This window comes from Gadus morhua, chromosome 4, assembly GCF_902167405.1.
Source record: "Gadus morhua chromosome 4, gadMor3.0, whole genome shotgun sequence".
NCBI classification, from domain to species: Eukaryota; Metazoa; Chordata; class Actinopteri; order Gadiformes; family Gadidae; genus Gadus; species Gadus morhua.
Window position 1 is genome coordinate 8442047 of NC_044051.1, and position 18526 is coordinate 8460572.

General features: G+C 44.1%; 2 protein-coding genes across 2 annotated transcripts; both read left to right on the plus strand.

Annotated features, from left to right (window-relative positions):
- Nucleotides 1-10070: 10070 nt before the first annotated feature.
- LOC115543028 (fish-egg lectin) lies at nucleotides 10071-12440 on the plus strand. Its single transcript, XM_030355561.1, has 5 exons — nucleotides 10071-10178; nucleotides 10650-10889; nucleotides 11275-11492; nucleotides 11801-11934; nucleotides 12174-12440. Exons 1-5 carry the CDS (start codon nucleotides 10124-10126, stop codon nucleotides 12313-12315), a joined length of 789 nt encoding a protein of 262 aa, XP_030211421.1. The 5' UTR covers nucleotides 10071-10123; the 3' UTR covers nucleotides 12316-12440.
- Nucleotides 12441-14326: 1886 nt separating this feature from the next.
- Nucleotides 14327-16635, plus strand: LOC115543029 (fish-egg lectin). Its single transcript, XM_030355562.1, has 5 exons — nucleotides 14327-14514; nucleotides 14903-15139; nucleotides 15366-15583; nucleotides 15891-16024; nucleotides 16372-16635. Exons 1-5 carry the CDS (start codon nucleotides 14460-14462, stop codon nucleotides 16511-16513), a joined length of 786 nt encoding a protein of 261 aa, XP_030211422.1. The 5' UTR covers nucleotides 14327-14459; the 3' UTR covers nucleotides 16514-16635.
- The last annotated feature ends 1891 nt before the right edge of the window (nucleotides 16636-18526 follow it).

The following is an 18526-nucleotide window of genomic DNA, read 5'->3' on the forward strand; positions in this document are numbered from 1 at the left end:
TATTATATTGTCTCTGTTGCTACTAATACAAATTATTAGTACTGGTGACCGTTCAACTCGACACACTGGAAAATATGCTATGTTGTCTTTCCTCCACTAGGGGCCGCCACCTCCCTTGGTTCTCCTCTCTGTTGGGTTCTCCTCCTCTCTGTTGGGTTATGATATCCTTATTTAACCAGGTTAGTCTGATTGAGATTAAAATCTCTTTTAAAAGAGAGTCCTGGCCAAGATGGACAGCAGTACACAGTTACAACATAAACACAAGAAAAAATATAAGTTCAATTGTGTGAATAGTATACATTAAAGGGGACATATTATACCACCAGGTGTGAGTGTGATTAGCCTAACAAGCCGTTTCGAAAATCGGCCCCATATGACATCACTAGTGGGCGTGTCAACGTTTACTTCAGTCAACTAGGTAGGCTGGTAGACTGATCTATCCAGCACAGATCTAGGTGGACACGCCCACTAGCAGTGGTGGGTAGAGTACTGAAAATCTATAAAATTACTTCCTTCAAAATCTACTTTAGTAAAAGTAAACATTCCAATTGGAAAACCTACTTGAGTAAGGGTAAAAAAGTACTTGGTTTTAAAGTTACTAAAATTACAAGTTACTTTACATTTTTGTATTGGAGTGCTTGGATCAGTGAAAAAGACAACGTGTTAGAATGTGTGAGTAAGTGAGGGAGAGAAAGAGATGCACTCCTAAAACATTTCTTCACAAGTTGTACAACAAAAGCATTATGTACAACAAAAAATGTAATTTCTTTTCAAACAAATTTGCATTAAGCTCTGTGCATGTGACAAAAGGCAAGAGCTTTGTAAAAATGTAATTGAGTGAAGAGTAGAATTCTAAATCAAATATTTACTCAAGTAGGAGTAAAATTACAGACTTAAAAAAGGAACGTGAAAAGTACTCGTTACCCGAAAAATTTACTTTTTTACTCATTTGCGTTACTTGTAATGCGTTACTACCCACCACTGTGAACCGGGTACACACACACACACACACACACACACACACACACACACACACACACACACACACACACACACACACACACAAACTGTGAACCACCAAGTCAAGAGCCTCGGCGTCATCCTGGACAACACCCTCTCATTCGCACCCCATATTCACAACATCACCCGGACTGCATTCTTCCACCTCCGCAACATCGCCAGACTCCGCCCATCACTGACCCAATCCAGCGCTGAAATCCCAGTTCACTCATTTGTCACATCACGCATAGACTACTGCAACGCCCTCCTCACCGGACTCCCCACCAAACTTATCAACAGACTGCAGATCATTCAGAACTCAGCCGCCCGGATCATCACCCGCACCAAATCATCTGACCACATCACCCCTGTCCTCATTCAACTTCACTGGCTCCCAGTACACTACCGCATCCAATACAAAACCCTACTCCTCACCTACAAAGCTCTCCACAACCTAGCCCCCAGTTATCTCTGCGACCTCCTCCAAGAATACACTCCCTCCCGCTCCCTCCGCTCAACCTCTGCTGGACTACTATGTATCCCCACATCACGACTCACTTCAATGGGTGCCCGGTCATTCAGCTGTTCAGCACCCAGGCTCTGGAACTCCCTCCCCCCACACATAAAACAGTCAGACACCATTTCAACCTTCAAGTCACAACTCAAAACTCACTTGTTCAAACTCGCACACAACGTCTAACTGATCACTGTTTTGATTGTTTTTGTTTTATTTATTTATTATTGCTTATGTTTATTTATTTATTTATTTATTTATTTCCACAATGTCTTGCTTTTTAAAAAATGTATGATGACTATATGCTCTGTAAGGTGACCTTGGGTGTCTTGAAAGGCGCCTCTAAATTAAATGTATTATTATTATTATTATTATTATTATTATTACTGCCCACTAGTAATGTCATATGGATATTGGAACACAGCACAGGCTCAGCAGCAGCAGGAGAAACACTACAGCTGTCATCTTCACGGCCTTCTGGTGTCCGATCTGTCCGTCTGTCTCTGGGTCTGGTGTGTCCAGAGGAGGCTAATATATCACCAGCATTACCCAGCAGGACCAGTTCTGCCAGTAGCCTGAGCTTACGGTCAGGAAACCCTTAATTATTCTTAACACTAAACAACCCAACCTCAAAAAGAAATCTGAGAGGAAGAGAAAGAGCATTCCAGAGATACAGGCCAACAGGAAGGAGATGCAGACCGACCGTTGAAAATAAACAGAACCAGGATAGACGAGTTAACACCACCGTCCTATAGGGGCCCAGCGGTCTGCTGCGTCCTTTAGGGGCCCGGCGGTCTGCTGCGTCCTTTAGGGGCCCGGCGGTCTGCTGGGTCCTTTAGGGGCCCGGCGGTCTGCTGGGTCCTTTAGGGGCCCGGCGGTCTGCTGTGTCCTTTAGGGGCCCGGCGGTCTGCTGCGTCCTTTAGGGGCCCGGCGGTCTGCTGGGTCCTTTAGGGGCCCGACGGTCTGCTGCGTCCTTTAGGGGCCCGGCGGTCTGCTGCGTCCTTTAGGGGCCCGGCGGTCTGCTGCATCCTTTAGGGGCCCCGGCGGTCTGCTGGGTCCTTTAGGGGCCCGGCGGTCTGCTGGGTCCTTTAGGGGCCCGGTGATGCGGCCGTGTGTTTATATCCTGAATGAGTTAATGTTAATATAGTTAAGTTAACAAAGTTCATCTTCAGTAATGTTAGTACAGTTAAGTTAATGTTGGTATAGTTAAGATAGCCTAGTTATACTTCAGTTAATGTTAGTATAGTTAAGATAACCTAGTTATACTTCAGTTAATGTTAGTATAGTCAAGATAACCTAGTTATACTTCAGTTAATGTTAGTATAGTTAAGATAACTTAGTTATACTTCAGTTAATGTTAGTATAGTTAAGATAACTTAGTTATACTTCAGTTAATGTTAGTATAGTCAAGATAACCTAGTTATACTTCAGTTAATGTTAGTATAGTTAAGATAACTTAGTTATACTTCAGTTAATGTTAGTATAGTTAAGATAACCTAGTTATACTTCAGTTAATGTTAGTATAGTTAAGATAACTTAGTTATACTTCAGTTAATGTTAGTATAGTTAAGATAACTTAGTTATACTTCAGTTAATGTTAGTATAGTTAAGATAACCTAGTTATACTTCAGTTAATGTTAGTATAGTTAAGATAACTTAGTTATACTTCAGTTAATGTTAGTATAGTTAAGATAACCTAGTTATACTTCAGTTAATGTTAGTATATTTAAGATAACTTAGTTATACTTCAGTTAATGTTAGTATAGTTAAGATAACTTAGTTATACTTCAGTTAATGTTAGTATAGTTAAGATAACCTAGTTATACTTCAGTTAATGTTAGTATATTTAAGATAACTTAGTTATACTTCAGTTAATGTTAGTATAGTTAAGATAACTTAGTTATACTTCAGTTAATGTTAGTATAGTTAAGATAACCTAGTTATACTTCAGTTAATGTTAGTATAGTTAAGATAACCTAGTTATACTTCAGTTAATGTTAGTATAGTTAAGATAACTTAGTTATACTTCAGTTAATGTTAGTATAGTTAAGATAACCTAGTTATACTTCAGTTAATGTTAGTATATTTAAGATAACTTAGTTATACTTCAGTTAATGTTAGTATAGTTAAGATAACTTAGTTATACTTCAGTTAATGTTAGTATAGTTAAGATAACCTAGTTATACTTCAGTTAATGTTAGTATAGTTAAGATAACTTAGTTATACTTCAGTTAATGTTAGTATAGTTAAGATAACTTAGTTATACTTCAGTTAATGTTAGTATAGTTAAGATAACTTAGTTATACTTCAGTTAATGTTAGTATAGTTAAGATAACCTAGTTATACTTCAGTTAATGTTAGTATAGTTAAGATAACTTAGTTATACTTCAGTTAATGTTAGTATAGTCAAGATAACCTAGTTATACTTCAGTTAATGTTAGTATAGTTAAGATAACCTAGTGATGCTTCATTTAATGTTAGTATAGTTAAGATAACCTAGTTATACTTCAGTTAGGTTTTCAAACGGGGGGGGGCGGAGTTATGACAGGGGGGGCGCGGCGCGAGGTGGGACGTGGCGTGCGGCACATGAGGCTAAATATAAATGACAGGCAAACATTTTTCTTCTTCACTGCTACATAGCAAATCATGGAAAGGTTTGTGAAAGTACTGCCAGGTAAACGTAAAGCAGAAGATGAATCCACACCAAATGCCTAAACTACCAAAACAAAGACAAGAAGGTATGATGAGGCATTTCTCACCCTCGGTTTCACCAGTACAACGGTGGACAATGAAGTGAGACCGCAGTGTGTTGTGTGTCTCAAAATATTAGCTTCTGACAGTATGAGGCCGAACAAGTTAAGATGCCACTTGAAGACTTCACATCCCAAACACAGAGATAAGGCCATTGGTTTCTTCCAAAGAAAAACTATACTCAACTGTCGTGTAGGCCTACGACAGAGTTGCTTAAAAGACATAGAGGAGCAGCTTAATGACAAAATACGAGACAAACGTTTTGCTCTGCAGATGGATGAAGCTACTGACAGTTACAAAGGGTGTTTATTAATAGCATACTTCAGATTCATTGATTGAGAAGATTTGAGGGAGGATTTGCTTTTCTGCAAATGTGTAACTACCAGAGCAACTGCAGACGAGTTGTTCAAAATCATTGACTCTTACTTGATAGATAGTGTGTAGCATTTGCATGTAATGTATTATTAGAATGTCATGCAGGTATTTAATTAATCCGATCTAACCAGATCGGGTAGAATAGACCCGGACTTCCTTGATTAGTTTATTTATTCTTAACACTAATAATCAAACAACCCGACCTCAAAAGACCTCAGAGAGGAACTGAAAGAGCATTCCAGAGATACAGGCCAACAGGAAGGAGATGCAGACCGACTGGTTGAAAATAAACTGAACCAGGATAGACGAGTTAACACCACCGTCCTATAGGGGCCCAGCGGTCTGCTGCGTCCTTTAGGGGCCCGGCGGTCTGCTGCGTCCTTTAGGGGCCCGGCGGTCTGCTGCGTCCTTTAGGGGCCCGCCGGTCTGCTGCGTCCTTTAGGGGCCCGGCGGTCTGCAGCGTCCTTTAGGGGCCCGGCGGTCTGCTGCGTCCTTTAGGGGCCCGGCGGTCTGCAGCGTCTAGTGATGGGCAAATGAAGCTTTTATGAAGCATCGAACCAGTTGAGCCAAATGTTTCGAAAATGGGTTCATTACTCGAAGCTTCAGTGACAGTGACCTCTGCTGGCGAAGTTCGAGGCTGCAGTGGATTCAACGTATCCCTGCTTTGAAAACGATTTGACGCACAAACACACAAACCCAAATACTTAATAGCATGATCTTTTCACGAATAAAGATTGATCTAAATACAGATGTCTAAATTGTTCTTAAAGGGATATGCCTAGCCTTCTGTCCAGATAGGCTAACTGATGTAGGCTAGGATATAATTGAAACAGCATATAAAAACTTTCCCCCCGGGAATGGGATTCGGACCCGGGTCCTCCACTCCACAGTCAGTGTGTTATCCCCTAGTCTACTCTAATCGATACCTTACGTTGATCTATTACATACATAGCGTACTATGCACAACTCCCGTAAACGATTGTAGCATCGATTGTGTTTTCTTTTTTCATTAAATAATTAGGCGGTGACCAGCTGGCTTTGGACAAGGTTGGTTGGGTGTGCTTGAGTAACTCTAGGGGGTGATTATGTGGGATGGGGTTAGACACTCAAAGATTTGTATTGAGGTAGGCTGCCTTATGGATTGAGTGGGTTTCTTTTTTTTTGCTCAAAGCTTCTCCACCGAGCCGCGGACCAGTCAAGTGATTCATTCAGGCAACGAACCAGTTGCTGCTTCGGACGTCACATGTCACGTGTTTTTTTTTGCTCTGAAGCAAGCTTCGAAGCAGTGATTCTTGGGAGTTGGTTTGAAGCACGTATCGAAGCTTCAGTGTCACACTGCCATCACTAGCTGCGTCCTTTAGGGGCCCGGCGGTCTGCTGCGTCCTTTAGGGGCCCCGGCGGTCTGCTGCGTCCTTTAGGGGCCGGCGGTCTGCTGCGTCCTTTAGGGGCCCGGCGGTCTGCTGCGTCCTTTAGGGGCCCGGCGGTCTGCTGCGTCCTTTAGGGGCCCGCCGGTCTGCTGCATCCTTTAGGGGCCCCCGGTCTGCTTTGGACTCGGAACCAAGCAGGCGTGTTGCGGCCGTGTGTTTATCGCGTGAATCAGGCGTGTGGCGGCCGTGTGTTTATAGTTCTTTGTAATGCTGGCTCCTTGCTCTTAAAGGGGACTGCACCGATGTCCTTTGCTACGCTCCATCGAGGGGACTTGAGCGGGCTCCTCTGAACATTAGCGAGGGGGAGGGTGTTGACTCGGGTTAAGTGTCAGAGTTGTAGTTCATGATCAGGGCAAGGGAGATCTTCTGATTGTGTTTGCAGACTGGTTTAACCTGTGCACACTGAAACCCCCCCCCCCCCCCACACACACACACACGTATCAGCAGTAGGTAGAGCAAGGCATTCATTAGTTTCGATTCGATGGGCATGTTGGTAGTTGACTGGCGAGGGGCCTGCAGGTTTGTGTTTGAGGCCTTCCCTCCTTTCCTTGGGGGCTCTGTTGCTGTTATGGACCCTTTGTTTAATGTGTATCACCCTGTTTCACATTGAACAAACTTTGTTTGTATAATACAGTAGGACAGTAGGCTATGATATCATAAGCCTAACGTATATTTACGTTTTAGAATAAAACCACAACTATGGATCCATAATCCCTTATGATCTACTTTTCATTTTCCCATAATGGAATGGACACGACTAGCGAGGACCAGCTAGTACCAGCTACTACCAGCTATGAGCGGCTAGGACCAGCTAGTACCAGGTACGACCAGCTAGATTAGCCTCCTTAGGACACACCATACCAAGACACAGAGACAGGCCTGGGGTCTCATTTATAAAACTGTGCGTAGGATCGTTACTAAAAATGTGCGTACGCCCAGAAGCCAAGTTTTGCGTGCGCCAAAAAATATTCAGATTTATAAAACACTGCGTACGCACACCTGTACGCAATCTTTGCTTTATAAATCACATACTGACTACAATTGTGCGCAGCTGAATCAGCTTCACGTTCCGCCCTCTACACGCCCCTTTTTAACCATAAATGGTCAATGCAAATGACCTCATGAATGCGATCTGCATATAAAACAGACTCAGATGCCGGTATTATGTCTTGTTGGAAACAATGGCAGAAGTACTGAGAAAATCAAAAAAGCGAAATTTCACGGAGGTTGAAGTGGAGACACTTGTGGGTGAGATGGAGGCCCGAAAGGTAGTTTTGTTCGGCGGTCACGGGATTGGGATCGCCAACAACAAAAAGCAGAGTGAGTGGCAACATGTTGCTGCAGCAGTGAACTCTGTCAGTAGCACGGAGCGCACTGTCCAAGAATTTAAAAAAGAAGTGGTCTGACATAGTTACATATTTTTATCTAGCCTACCAATAAATCGTTATGTTCCCTAAATACCCTCTCCCTCCGAATCCTGCCATTTGCATGGTCCGCCAGAAGTGCCATATGGTGCAGCATTACCACGGCGCTCACCTCTGTATTTATAGGGTTACGGTAATAAGACTGACGAGAACGCCTTGGATAATCAAATATAGAGAAAGAAATTCTCTATATTTAATCCCGTCACTCCATACTGTCCACTGACGGCGCGACTGCATGGAATAAAGCATCTGTCCAACATGTGTCAATAACATAATATTTTTATGTGACACTGTAAACACATGATCGAATGTCAATTAAATCCCAAGTGTGAAAAACCAAGCCACACTCATCACAATCGTTGTCCGTTACTCTTGATGCTTTTCATGACAAATCAGGCATTAAAAAGGGGTTATGTTCAAGAACATTTTACGTGGGTAATTACAAACTGATTATCCAAGGCGTTCTCGTCAGTCTTATTACCGTAACCCTATAAATACAGAGGTGAGCGCCGTGGTAATGCTGCACCATATGGCACTTCTGGCGGACCATGCAAATGGCAGGATTCGGAGGGAGAGGGTATTTAGGGAACATAACGATTTATTGGTAGGCTAGATAAAAATATGTAACTATGTCAGACCACTTCTTTTTTTAATTCTTGGACAGTGCGCTCCGTGCTACTGACAGAGTTCACTGCTGCAGCAACATGTTGCCACTCACTCTGCTTTTTGTTGTTGGCGATCCCAATCCCGTGACCGCCGAACAAAACTACCTTTCGGGCCTCCATCTCACCCACAAGTGTCTCCACTTCAACCTCCGTGAAATTTCGCTTTTTTGATTTTCTCAGTACTTCTGCCATTGTTTCCAACAAGACATAATACCGGCATCTGAGTCTGTTTTATATGCAGATCGCATTCATGAGGTCATTTGCATTGACCATTTATGGTTAAAAAGGGGCGTGTAGAGGGCGGAACGTGAAGCTGATTCAGCTGCGCACAATTGTAGTCAGTATGTGATTTATAAAGCAAAGATTGCGTACAGGTGTGCGTACGCAGTGTTTTATAAATCTGAATATTTTTTGGCGCACGCAAAACTTGGCGTCTGGGCGTACGCACATTTTTAGTAACGATCCTACGCACAGTTTTATAAATGAGACCCCTGGTCTGGTTCAGAGTTCACCTAGACTGCAGAGTCTCCCCCCCTTGGATGTGATGAAGAACGGCTGGCCTGAGACCAGCCATGCCCAGCTCTGTCCTCCAACACGCCCTGAAACCAGTAGCCTCACTGGCCTGCTAGTCTGGGAGGGGGCTTGTTAATTCAATTGGCCAAAACTCTCTCTCTCACTCTCTATCTCTCTCTCTCTCTCTCTCTATATCCCTCTCTCTATATCCCTCTCTGTGTGTGTGTGTCTCTCTCTCTCTCTCTCTCTCTCTCTCTCTCTCACTCTCACTCTCACTCTCACTCTGTCTCTTTCTTGTTCTCTCTCTCTCGTTTTCTCTTTTTTTCTTTTTCTCTGTCTTTCTCTTTGTCTCTTTAATGCTTTATTGGCAACGTTAACATTGTCAAAGCAGGTGAACAATTCGGAGGTCGAAGTATGAGACATTAAATATCAAATATATATATATATACTAGAGCTGTCAGTTAAACGCGTTATTAACGGCGTTAACGCAACCCAAATTTAACGGCGTTCATTTTTTTATCGCGCGATTAACGCATTTATTTTATAAAAAAAAAAAAAAAAAAAAAATTTTTTTTCTTTGGCTCAAAACAAAGAAGCAGTAGCTTGACTGCTATGTTCAAATGACATTTGTTCAAAGCAGTCGTTTAATTGCACTATAGGCTCTTTTTTTGTATCGTCCTGTTTTGATCAGTGTATATGCCAATGTTGTTATCAATAAAAAATCATTTGCACAAGGCAAGCCGATGCACTTCACCATGTTAATAAGAGAATTAAAATGAGAAGAATTATGGGACAAAAAAATCAAGGGATATTTAGCATAGAAAAATAATTTGCGATTAATCGCGATTAATTAGAGTTAACTATGACATTAATGCGATTAATCACGATTAAATATTTTAATCGCTTGACAGCTCTAATATATACACATCAAATATTTGAATATTAAATAATCAATGTATAAAAAGTAAAATGTGGCATTCTAAAATAATTCCAGTATCTCCTAAAAGATCAATTAAAGCTACACTGTACATACACAGCATTTACAGTGGGGAGGATTTGTCCAGGCATTGTAAACAAACAAGGGAATTTTGATGAGTCTAATTATGGGTAGTCCTTCCTCATCAGGGATGAGAGAAAGACTTCAGGCCCCCCCCCCCCCCCTCCCTCTCTCTCTCTCTCTCTCTCTCTCTCTCTCTCTCTCTCTCTCTCTCTCTCTCTCTCTCTCTCTTTCAGGTTCAGTTTTTTTGGCAGGGACTCAGGACTATACGCCTTGGTGTTTATGAAATGCTGCCCAACTATGCGGAGGTAGTCATCTCTTGGGGTTTCCTGACCGTAAACTCAGGCTACTGGCAGAACTGGTCCTGCTGGGTACGGGTGATATATTAGCCTCCTCTGGACACACTATGACCAGACCAAGAGACAGACAGACAGATCAGAGACCAGAAGACCCTGAAGATGACAGCTTTAGTGTGCTTCGTGCTCCTGTTGAGCCTGGTCTCCGGCAGTCATGGTGAGTCTGCTCAGAACATTCTGAATCAAGTTTTGTGCATGATAGATAGCAACAAGTGCAGAAGAACAGTCATTTGATCCAGGGCATTTTTACCAAAATAATATCTTGAGTGATACTTTCTTAAGTACCGCTATACAACTTAACAAATTTTAAAATACTTTCTGTATTCATATTTCTACATTTTTCTCCTTAAATGTTGCTTCTGACGTCCCAACTGAAGAATAAATAAAGGACAGAGCATAACGAAGAGATGTTAGAGCAGGTCCGCAGAGGTTTAACGTGGAGATGTTAGAGCAGGTCCACAGAGGTCTAACGTGGAGATGTTAGAGCAGGTCCACAGAGGTTTAACGTGGAGATGTTAGAGCAGGTCCACAGAGTTCTAACGTGGAGATGTTAGAGCAGGTCCACAGAGTTCTAACGTGGAGATGTTAGAGCAGGTCCACAGAGTTCTAACGTGGAGATGATCCACAGCATGGCGTTGCCAGGAGGGTCCCACCCTGAATCGAGCCACACAAATCGATGCCAGCAAGGGACAAGTGTTCGCATCCAACGTATATAACCAGAACTTCTTCCTCAACGGAGTGTACTGGACGTACCTCCATGGGCCGCAAAGGATGAAGCACATCACCACCGGTGACACCGGCACCTGGGGGGTCAGCACCAAAAACCAGCTCTACAAAATGATCGGGGGAAACTTCACCAGAGTTCCCGGTGAGAGGCTTTGATTATACGGTCGAGCAAAGCGGGGAGCCATAGTTTGTCATGCCTCGCTCAGGTCTATCTCATGTCTATCATGTCTATCTTACGTCAATCTCATGTCTAGCTCATGTCTATCATGTCTATCTTATGTCAATCCCATATCTATCTCATGTCTCGCTCATGTCTATCTCATGTCTATCTCATGTCTATCATGTCTATCTTATGTCAATCCCATGTTTATCTCATGTCTCGCTCATGTCTATCTCATGTCTATCTCATGTCTATCTCATGTCTATCATGTCTATCTTATGTCAATCTCATGTCTATCTCATGTCTATCATGTCTTGCTTATATTTCGCTCACGTCTCACTCACGTCTCGCTCATGTCTTGGTCCAGGACTCTCTTTGTCCCAGGTGGACGCAGGAGGAGATGGCTTGTTGGTTGGAAGCACTGGTTCTCGGGCCTACTGCCTGCGAACGGCCTATGCGAGAGCGTTCAAGGGTGCAGGCTCAGTGAGCTGGTCAGCTTTGCCCGCCTACAGTTTGAAGTACTATAGCTGCGGCCTGTACGGGTGCTGGGGGGTGGATACCATTGGACGCGTGTTCCACACCCGGGTAAGACCATCATCATAATCATCATCATCATGAACCATGATGATGGTTCATAACCATCTCTAACATTACAACCTAAACTAACAATCTCTAACCTCATGCCTAAACTAACCATCTCTAACCTAGTACCTAAACTAGCCATCTCTAACCCAACACCTAAACTAACCATCTCTAACCTAGTACCTAAACTAGCCATCTCTAACCTAGTACCTAAACTAACCATCTCTAACCTAGTACCTAAACTAGCCATCTCTAACCTAGTACCTAAACCTCGGTCCTAAGTGATGGGTTGTGATTGGTTGTCTCTCCAGGCGGTCAACCCCAACTCCTGCAGCCAAACCGGGTGGCAGTACATCAACTCCGGCAGCCTGAAGATGAAGATGGTTGAAGCGGCCAGTAACGGCCTGGTGTTCGGATTAAGCACCAACGGCAAAGTGTATCTGAGGTAGGAGACACAGACCATCTACCGCACCATAGACCAGGCCATCAATCAGACCGCCACAGACCATTAACCAGACCGACACAGACCATCAACTTGACCGACACAGACCATCAACCAGACCTCTACAGACCATCAACATGACCGCTAAGGACCAGTCCACTCCAGACCATAAGTTGCTCTCCTGTCTCGGTCTCTCTCCCTCCTATGCTCACTCCCTTTGTCTCCCTCTCTCTCCCCTCCAGGGCAGGGATATATGCCAGTCGAACCCAAGGGACCGCCTGGTCTAACATCCCCATGTGTGTGGCAATGAGGCACCTCTCCTACGACCTGGGGAGGCTTTGGGTGGTCTCCAACGCTGGAATGATCATGTTCTGCATGCACTGAGCGCCATCAGCTCCACCCCCTCCTCTCACCTCCTCTCCATCAGCACCTCCTCCCCTCTCCATCGCCCCCTCCTCCCCTCTCCATCAACTCCTCCTCCCCTCTCCATCGCCACCTCCACCCCTCTCCATCGCCACCCCCTCCCCTCTCCATCACCACCTCCTCCCCTCTCCATCGCCACCTCCTCCCCTCTCCATCGCCACCTCCACCCCTCTCCATCGCCACCTCCTCCCCTCTCCATCGCCACCTCCACCCCTCTCCATCACCACCTCCTCCCCTCTCCATCGCCACCTCCACCCCTCTCCATCACCACCTCCTCCCCTCTCCATCACCACCTCCTCCCCTCTCCTCATCGCCTCCCCTCTCCTCCTTCCATCCATGACCCCTAATCATTTAAAAGCATTTATTAAAACCCTTGTGGACTACGTTGTCTCCTGTCTGTTGTTTTTTCAGCATAATGTACTTCCTGGACAGACATGTGACCACAACACATTGACAATAGTAATATTGATATTAAAGGGATACTCCGACCTTTGGAAGGCAAGATTATCTCCTACCCTCTAGTGGCAACCTTCTTCTCTTTTCACATGGGAGCACACTACAAAGCTGGGGCATGGGAAAAGGGGGAGGGGCATCGGACATTTAATTAGTGGGCGTGGTAGATAAGGGCCTGGGCTACCTCTGAGCAAAGTTTGCCCACCCCCCAGATGGCTGGTTTTGGTATTGAAATTTGGGTTTGAAAATGGGGATGGCATTTGCTGTGGGAGTGGCCCCTGGCCCCCTGTCTGCGAAGTTTGAGAGCTCTAGCTCTCTTTCTTCATAATGGGGCAAAATTCGGTGAGATATGATATGACAATCAAGCGTATTTTAGAAACCTGCTGATCTAAACTAGCTTGAACGACTACTTACTATCAACAACAGCGTTAGAATTTGAGCCAATTGCAATGCTTAACACAAAGATTCTTAGATTCTGCCCTCACCAACGGCAGGATAACATGCAACAATCTTCTTGAAGACAAATGTAATATGTAACAAATGTTAAATGTAACGGAAGTAAACAGCACCACTGTAGTTTTTATTTGATATAAAACATAAATAAAACATAAGCGGTACAACTGTTGTTGCATTGTCGTTATAGAATAAAACATAAGGGGTACCACTGTTGTTTTATTAGTTATAAAATAAAACAAAAGTGGTAACACTGTCGTTTTATTGTCGTTATAAAATAACACATAGCGGTACCACTGTTTTTTTATTGTTGTTATAGAAAAAAACATAAGGGATACCACTATCGTTTTATTAGATATAAAATAAATCATATGAGGTACCACTGTCGTTACATATTGTCTTCAACTCCTCCGCCCCCCTCCTCTTACCCAGCGACCAACTGCTGTTGGCCTACTCCCAGGAAGGGGGGGCCCAGAGAAACAGATGAAACTATTAAGATCGTGACTGCAGGAATGACTGCTGGAGTATTCACTGACCTTGTTGTGATTTGAAGATGCAAGCTTCTGATCTGGAGTAAGATAAGCTACCGTTGCGCCACAACGCCTGTTCTCTGCTTGGAGTTGAGCTTGAATTAACTGCATCAGTTGCAGGTAGTGAGCCCCAAATTTGGGAACAATATTCATTTCATCTGAGAAATGATGCCCGATTTGAGAAACCGCACTGTAATATGCTGACTTTCACGTGATTGGAACATGCAACCTCCTGATCTGGATTCAGACGTGCTACCGTTGCGCCACAAGCCCTATTGTTTACCTTCTTTTGAGCTCCAATGAAAGCTAGAGAGCACCAGAATAGAGCAAATAAGTCAATTTATCTTAGAAATTATGCCCAGTTTAAGATCCCGTTTTGTGAATTTTACACTAGGAAACAGCAGACTCTCGTGACTTTTTCACTATTAATTATACTGTTGTCTTTTTTTCTGTTTCGCACATTGAACTGCTTGATGTAAGACATGCGCTATACAAATATTATTGCCTTGCCTTGCCTTGTCTCTCCTTGCCTTTTGGTTTCCTGACTGTAAACTCCGGCTACTGGCACAACTGGTCCAGCTGGGTCTGAGGAAATATTTTCCTTCTTGGGACACACCATAGCAAGACACAGAGACAGACAGACAGATCGGACACCAGTAGACCGTGAAGATGACAGCTGTAGTGTTCTTCGTGCTCCTGCTCAGCCTGGTCTCCGGCAGTCATGGTGAGTCTACTCAGAACCTTCTAAAACATGTTTTGTACACGATAGATAGAAACAAGTGCAGAAGAACAGAGTCATTTGATCCAGGGCATTTTTATCAAAATAATATCTTGAGTGATACTTTCACAAGTATCACTCTACAACTTAACACATTTAAAAAAACTTTCTGTCGTCATATTTCTACGCAAGAACGGTATCATGACGAATAGCATTGTGAATAGATTAAATGAAATAAAAGTTGAATGTTTTTCCTTAAATGTTCCTTCTAATGTCCCAACTGAGGAAAAAAGGCACAGAGCATAATGAGGAAATGTTAGAGCAGGTCCACAGAGGTCTAACATGGAGATTTTAGAGCAGGTCCACAGAGTGCTAACGTGGAGATGATCCACAGCATGGCGTTGTCTTGGGGCTCCCACCCTGTATCAAGCCAGACAGATCGATGCCAGCAAGGGCCTAGTGCTCGCAACCAACCAATTGCAACAGAACTTCTTCCTCAACGGACTCTCCTGGTCGTACCTCCATGGGCAAAGGATGAAGCACATCACCACCGGCGACACCGGCACCTGGGGGGTCAGCAGCAACAACCAGCTCTACAAAATGATCGGGGGAAACTTCACCAGAGTTCCCGGTGAGGGGCTTTGATTGTACGATCGAACACAGCGGGTAGCCAGTTTGTCACGTCTCTCTCATGTCTATCTCATGTCTATCTCTTGTCTTTCTCATGTCTATCTCATGTCTCGCTCATGTCTCGCTCATGTCTGTCTTATGTCTATCTCGAGTCTATCTCATGTCTATCATGTCTTGCTCATATCTCGCTCACGTCTCACTCACGTCTCGCTCATGTCTTGGTCCAGGACTCTCTTTGTCCCAGGTGGACGCAGGAGGAGATGGCTTCTTGGTTGGAAGCACTGGTTCTCGGGCCTACTGCCTGCGAACGGCCTATGCGAGAGTGTTCAAGGGTGCAGGCTCAGTGAGCTGGTCAGTTTTGAGCTCCTACAGTTTGAAGTACTATAGCTGCGGCCTGTACGGGTGCTGGGGGGTGGATACCATTGGACGCGTGTTCCACACCCGGGTAAGACCATCATCATAATCATCATCATCATGAACCATGATGATGGTTCATAACCATCTCTAACATTACAACCTAAACTAACAATCTCTAACCTCAAACCTAAACTAACCATCTCTAAGCTAGTACCTAAACTAGACATCTCTTACCCAACACCTAAACTAACCATCTCTAACCTAGTACCTAAACTAGCCATCTCTAACCTCGTACCTATCTAACCATCTCTAACATAGTACCTAAACTAACCATCTGTATCCTAGTACCTAAACCTCGGTCCTAAGTGATGGGTTGTGATTGGTTGTCTCTCCAGTCCGTCAACCCCAACTCCTGCAGCCAAACCGGGTGGCAGGTCGTCTCCTCCGGCAGCCTGAAGATGAAGATGGTTGAGGCGGCCAGTAACGGCCTGGTGTTCGGATTAAGCACCGACGGCAAAGTTTATCTGAGGTAGGAGATACAGACCATCAACCGCACCATAGACCAGGCCATCAATCAGACCGCCACAGAACATTAACCAGACCGACACAGACCATCAACTTGACCGACACAGACCATCAACCAGACCTCTACAGACCATCAACCAGACCGCCACAGACCATCAACCAGACCGCCACAGACCATCAACCAGACCGCCACAGACCATCAACCAGACCTCTACAGACCATCAACATGACCGCTAAGGACCAGTCCGCTCCAGACCATAAAGCAGTCCGCTACAGAGCATGTTGCTCTCCTGTCTCGGTCTCTCTCCCTCCTATGCTCACTCCCTTTGTCTCCCTCTCTCTCCCCTCCAGGGCAGGGGTGAATGCCGGTCGAACACACGGGACCTTTTGGTCTAACATCCCCATGGGTGTGGCAATGAGGCACCTCTCCTACGACCTGGGGAGGCTTTGGGTGGTCTCCAACGCTGGAAATATCATGTTCTGCATGCACTGAGCGCCATCAGCTCAACCCCCTCCTCACACCTCCTCTCCATCGCCACCTCCACCCCTCTCCATCGCCACCTCCACCCCTCTCCATCGCCACCCCCTCCCCTCTCCATCACCACCTCCTCCCCTCTCCATCGCCACCTCCTCCTCTCTCCATCACCTCCTCCTCCCCTCTCAATCGCCACCGCCTCCCCTCTCCATCACCACCTCCTCCCCTCTCCATCGCCACCTCCACCCCTCTCCATCACCACCTCCTCCCCTCTCCTCATCGCCTCCCCTCTCCTACTTCCATCCATGACCCCTAATCATTTTAAAGCATTTATTAAAACCCTTGTGGACTACGTTGTCCCCTGTCTGCTGTTTTTTCAGCATAATGTACTTCCTGGACAGACATGTGACCACAATACATTGACAATAGTAATATTGATATTAAAGGGATACTCCGACCTTTGGAAGGCAAGATTATCTCCTACCCTCTAGTGGCAACATTCTTATTTTTTTACATGGGAGCACACTCCAAAGCTGGGGCATGGGAAAAGGGGGAGGGTCATGGGACATTTAAGTAGTGGGCGTGGTAGAAGGGCCTGGGCTTCCTCTGATCAAAGTTTGCCCTCTCCCTGGTGGCTGGTTTTGGTATTGAAATTTGGGTTTGAAAATGGGGATGGCATTTGCTGTGGGAGTGGCCCCTGGCCCCCGGTATGAACATCCTCACTGTACCGACAGCGATATATTGTTGCACTTCTTATGACAAATGTACTTATTGTAAGTCACTTTGGATAAAAGCGTCTGCTAAATGCCCTAAATGTAAATGTAAATGGTTATCTAAACTAATTTGAACGACTACTTATTAACAACAACAGCGTTTGAATTTGAAGAAATTGCAATGCTAAACCCAAAAAATCTCAGTTTTTGCAATCACCAACGGCAGGATAACATGCAACAATCTTCTTGAAGGCAAATATAACATGTAACAAATGTAAAATATAACAAATGTAAACAGCACCACTGTTGTTTTTATTTGTTATTATAAAACATAAATAAAACATGTCGTTTTATTGTCGTCATACAATAAAACATAAGCGGTACAACTGTTGTTGTATTGTCGTTATAGAATAAAACATAAGGGGTACCACTGTTGTTTTATTAGTTATTGAATAAAACCAAAGGGGTAACACTGTCGTTTTAATTTAGTTATAAAAGGAAACATAACAGGTACCACTGTCGGTTTGTTGTCGTTATAAAATAAATCATAGCGGTACCACTGTTGTTTTATTGTCATTATAGAACAAAACATAAGGGGTATCACAATCGTTTCATTAGTTATAAAAAATAACAGGCAGACATGTTGTCTGCTTATATTTGAGTTTCAGTTAACTGCATCAGTTACAGGTAGTGAGTACCAGATTAGAGAAAAATAGTAATTTTATCTGAGAAATTATGCCCATTTTGAGGAACTGTTAGGCACAACCTGCACTGTTAATCTGCTGACCTTAACGTTATTTGAACACGCACCCTTCAGATCTGGTGATAGGTATTTTTTGATGTTCAAATAGACCTCTGACATAAGGTCATTCATTGCCACTAGATAGAGTCAGATAAGTGTAAGATGTGACTTTCATGGCAGAAGATTAGGATCCTATTAGATCTTGACTGAAGGAATGACTACTGGAAAAATCCCTGACCTTGATGTGAGTAAAACACGCCTGATCTGGAGTCAGACACGTTCACCGTTGCACAACACATGGCCTGTTATAATTTAAAATTTGAGCTTGAATGAACGGCATCAGTTGCAGCTAGTGAGCACCAGAATAGAGTAAACGAGTCATTTAATCTGAGAAACAACACCCAATCTGAGATCCTGCTTTGGGAATTTTACAATGGGAAAAGGCTGAATGTGACGTGAGTTGAACAAGCAACTTTCTGCTCTGGAGTCACATGCGTTACTGGAATGGTCAATTTTCTGCTATTTTGTGAGCTTGAACGAACGGCATCAACTAAAGCAAGCAAGCGTCAAAATAGA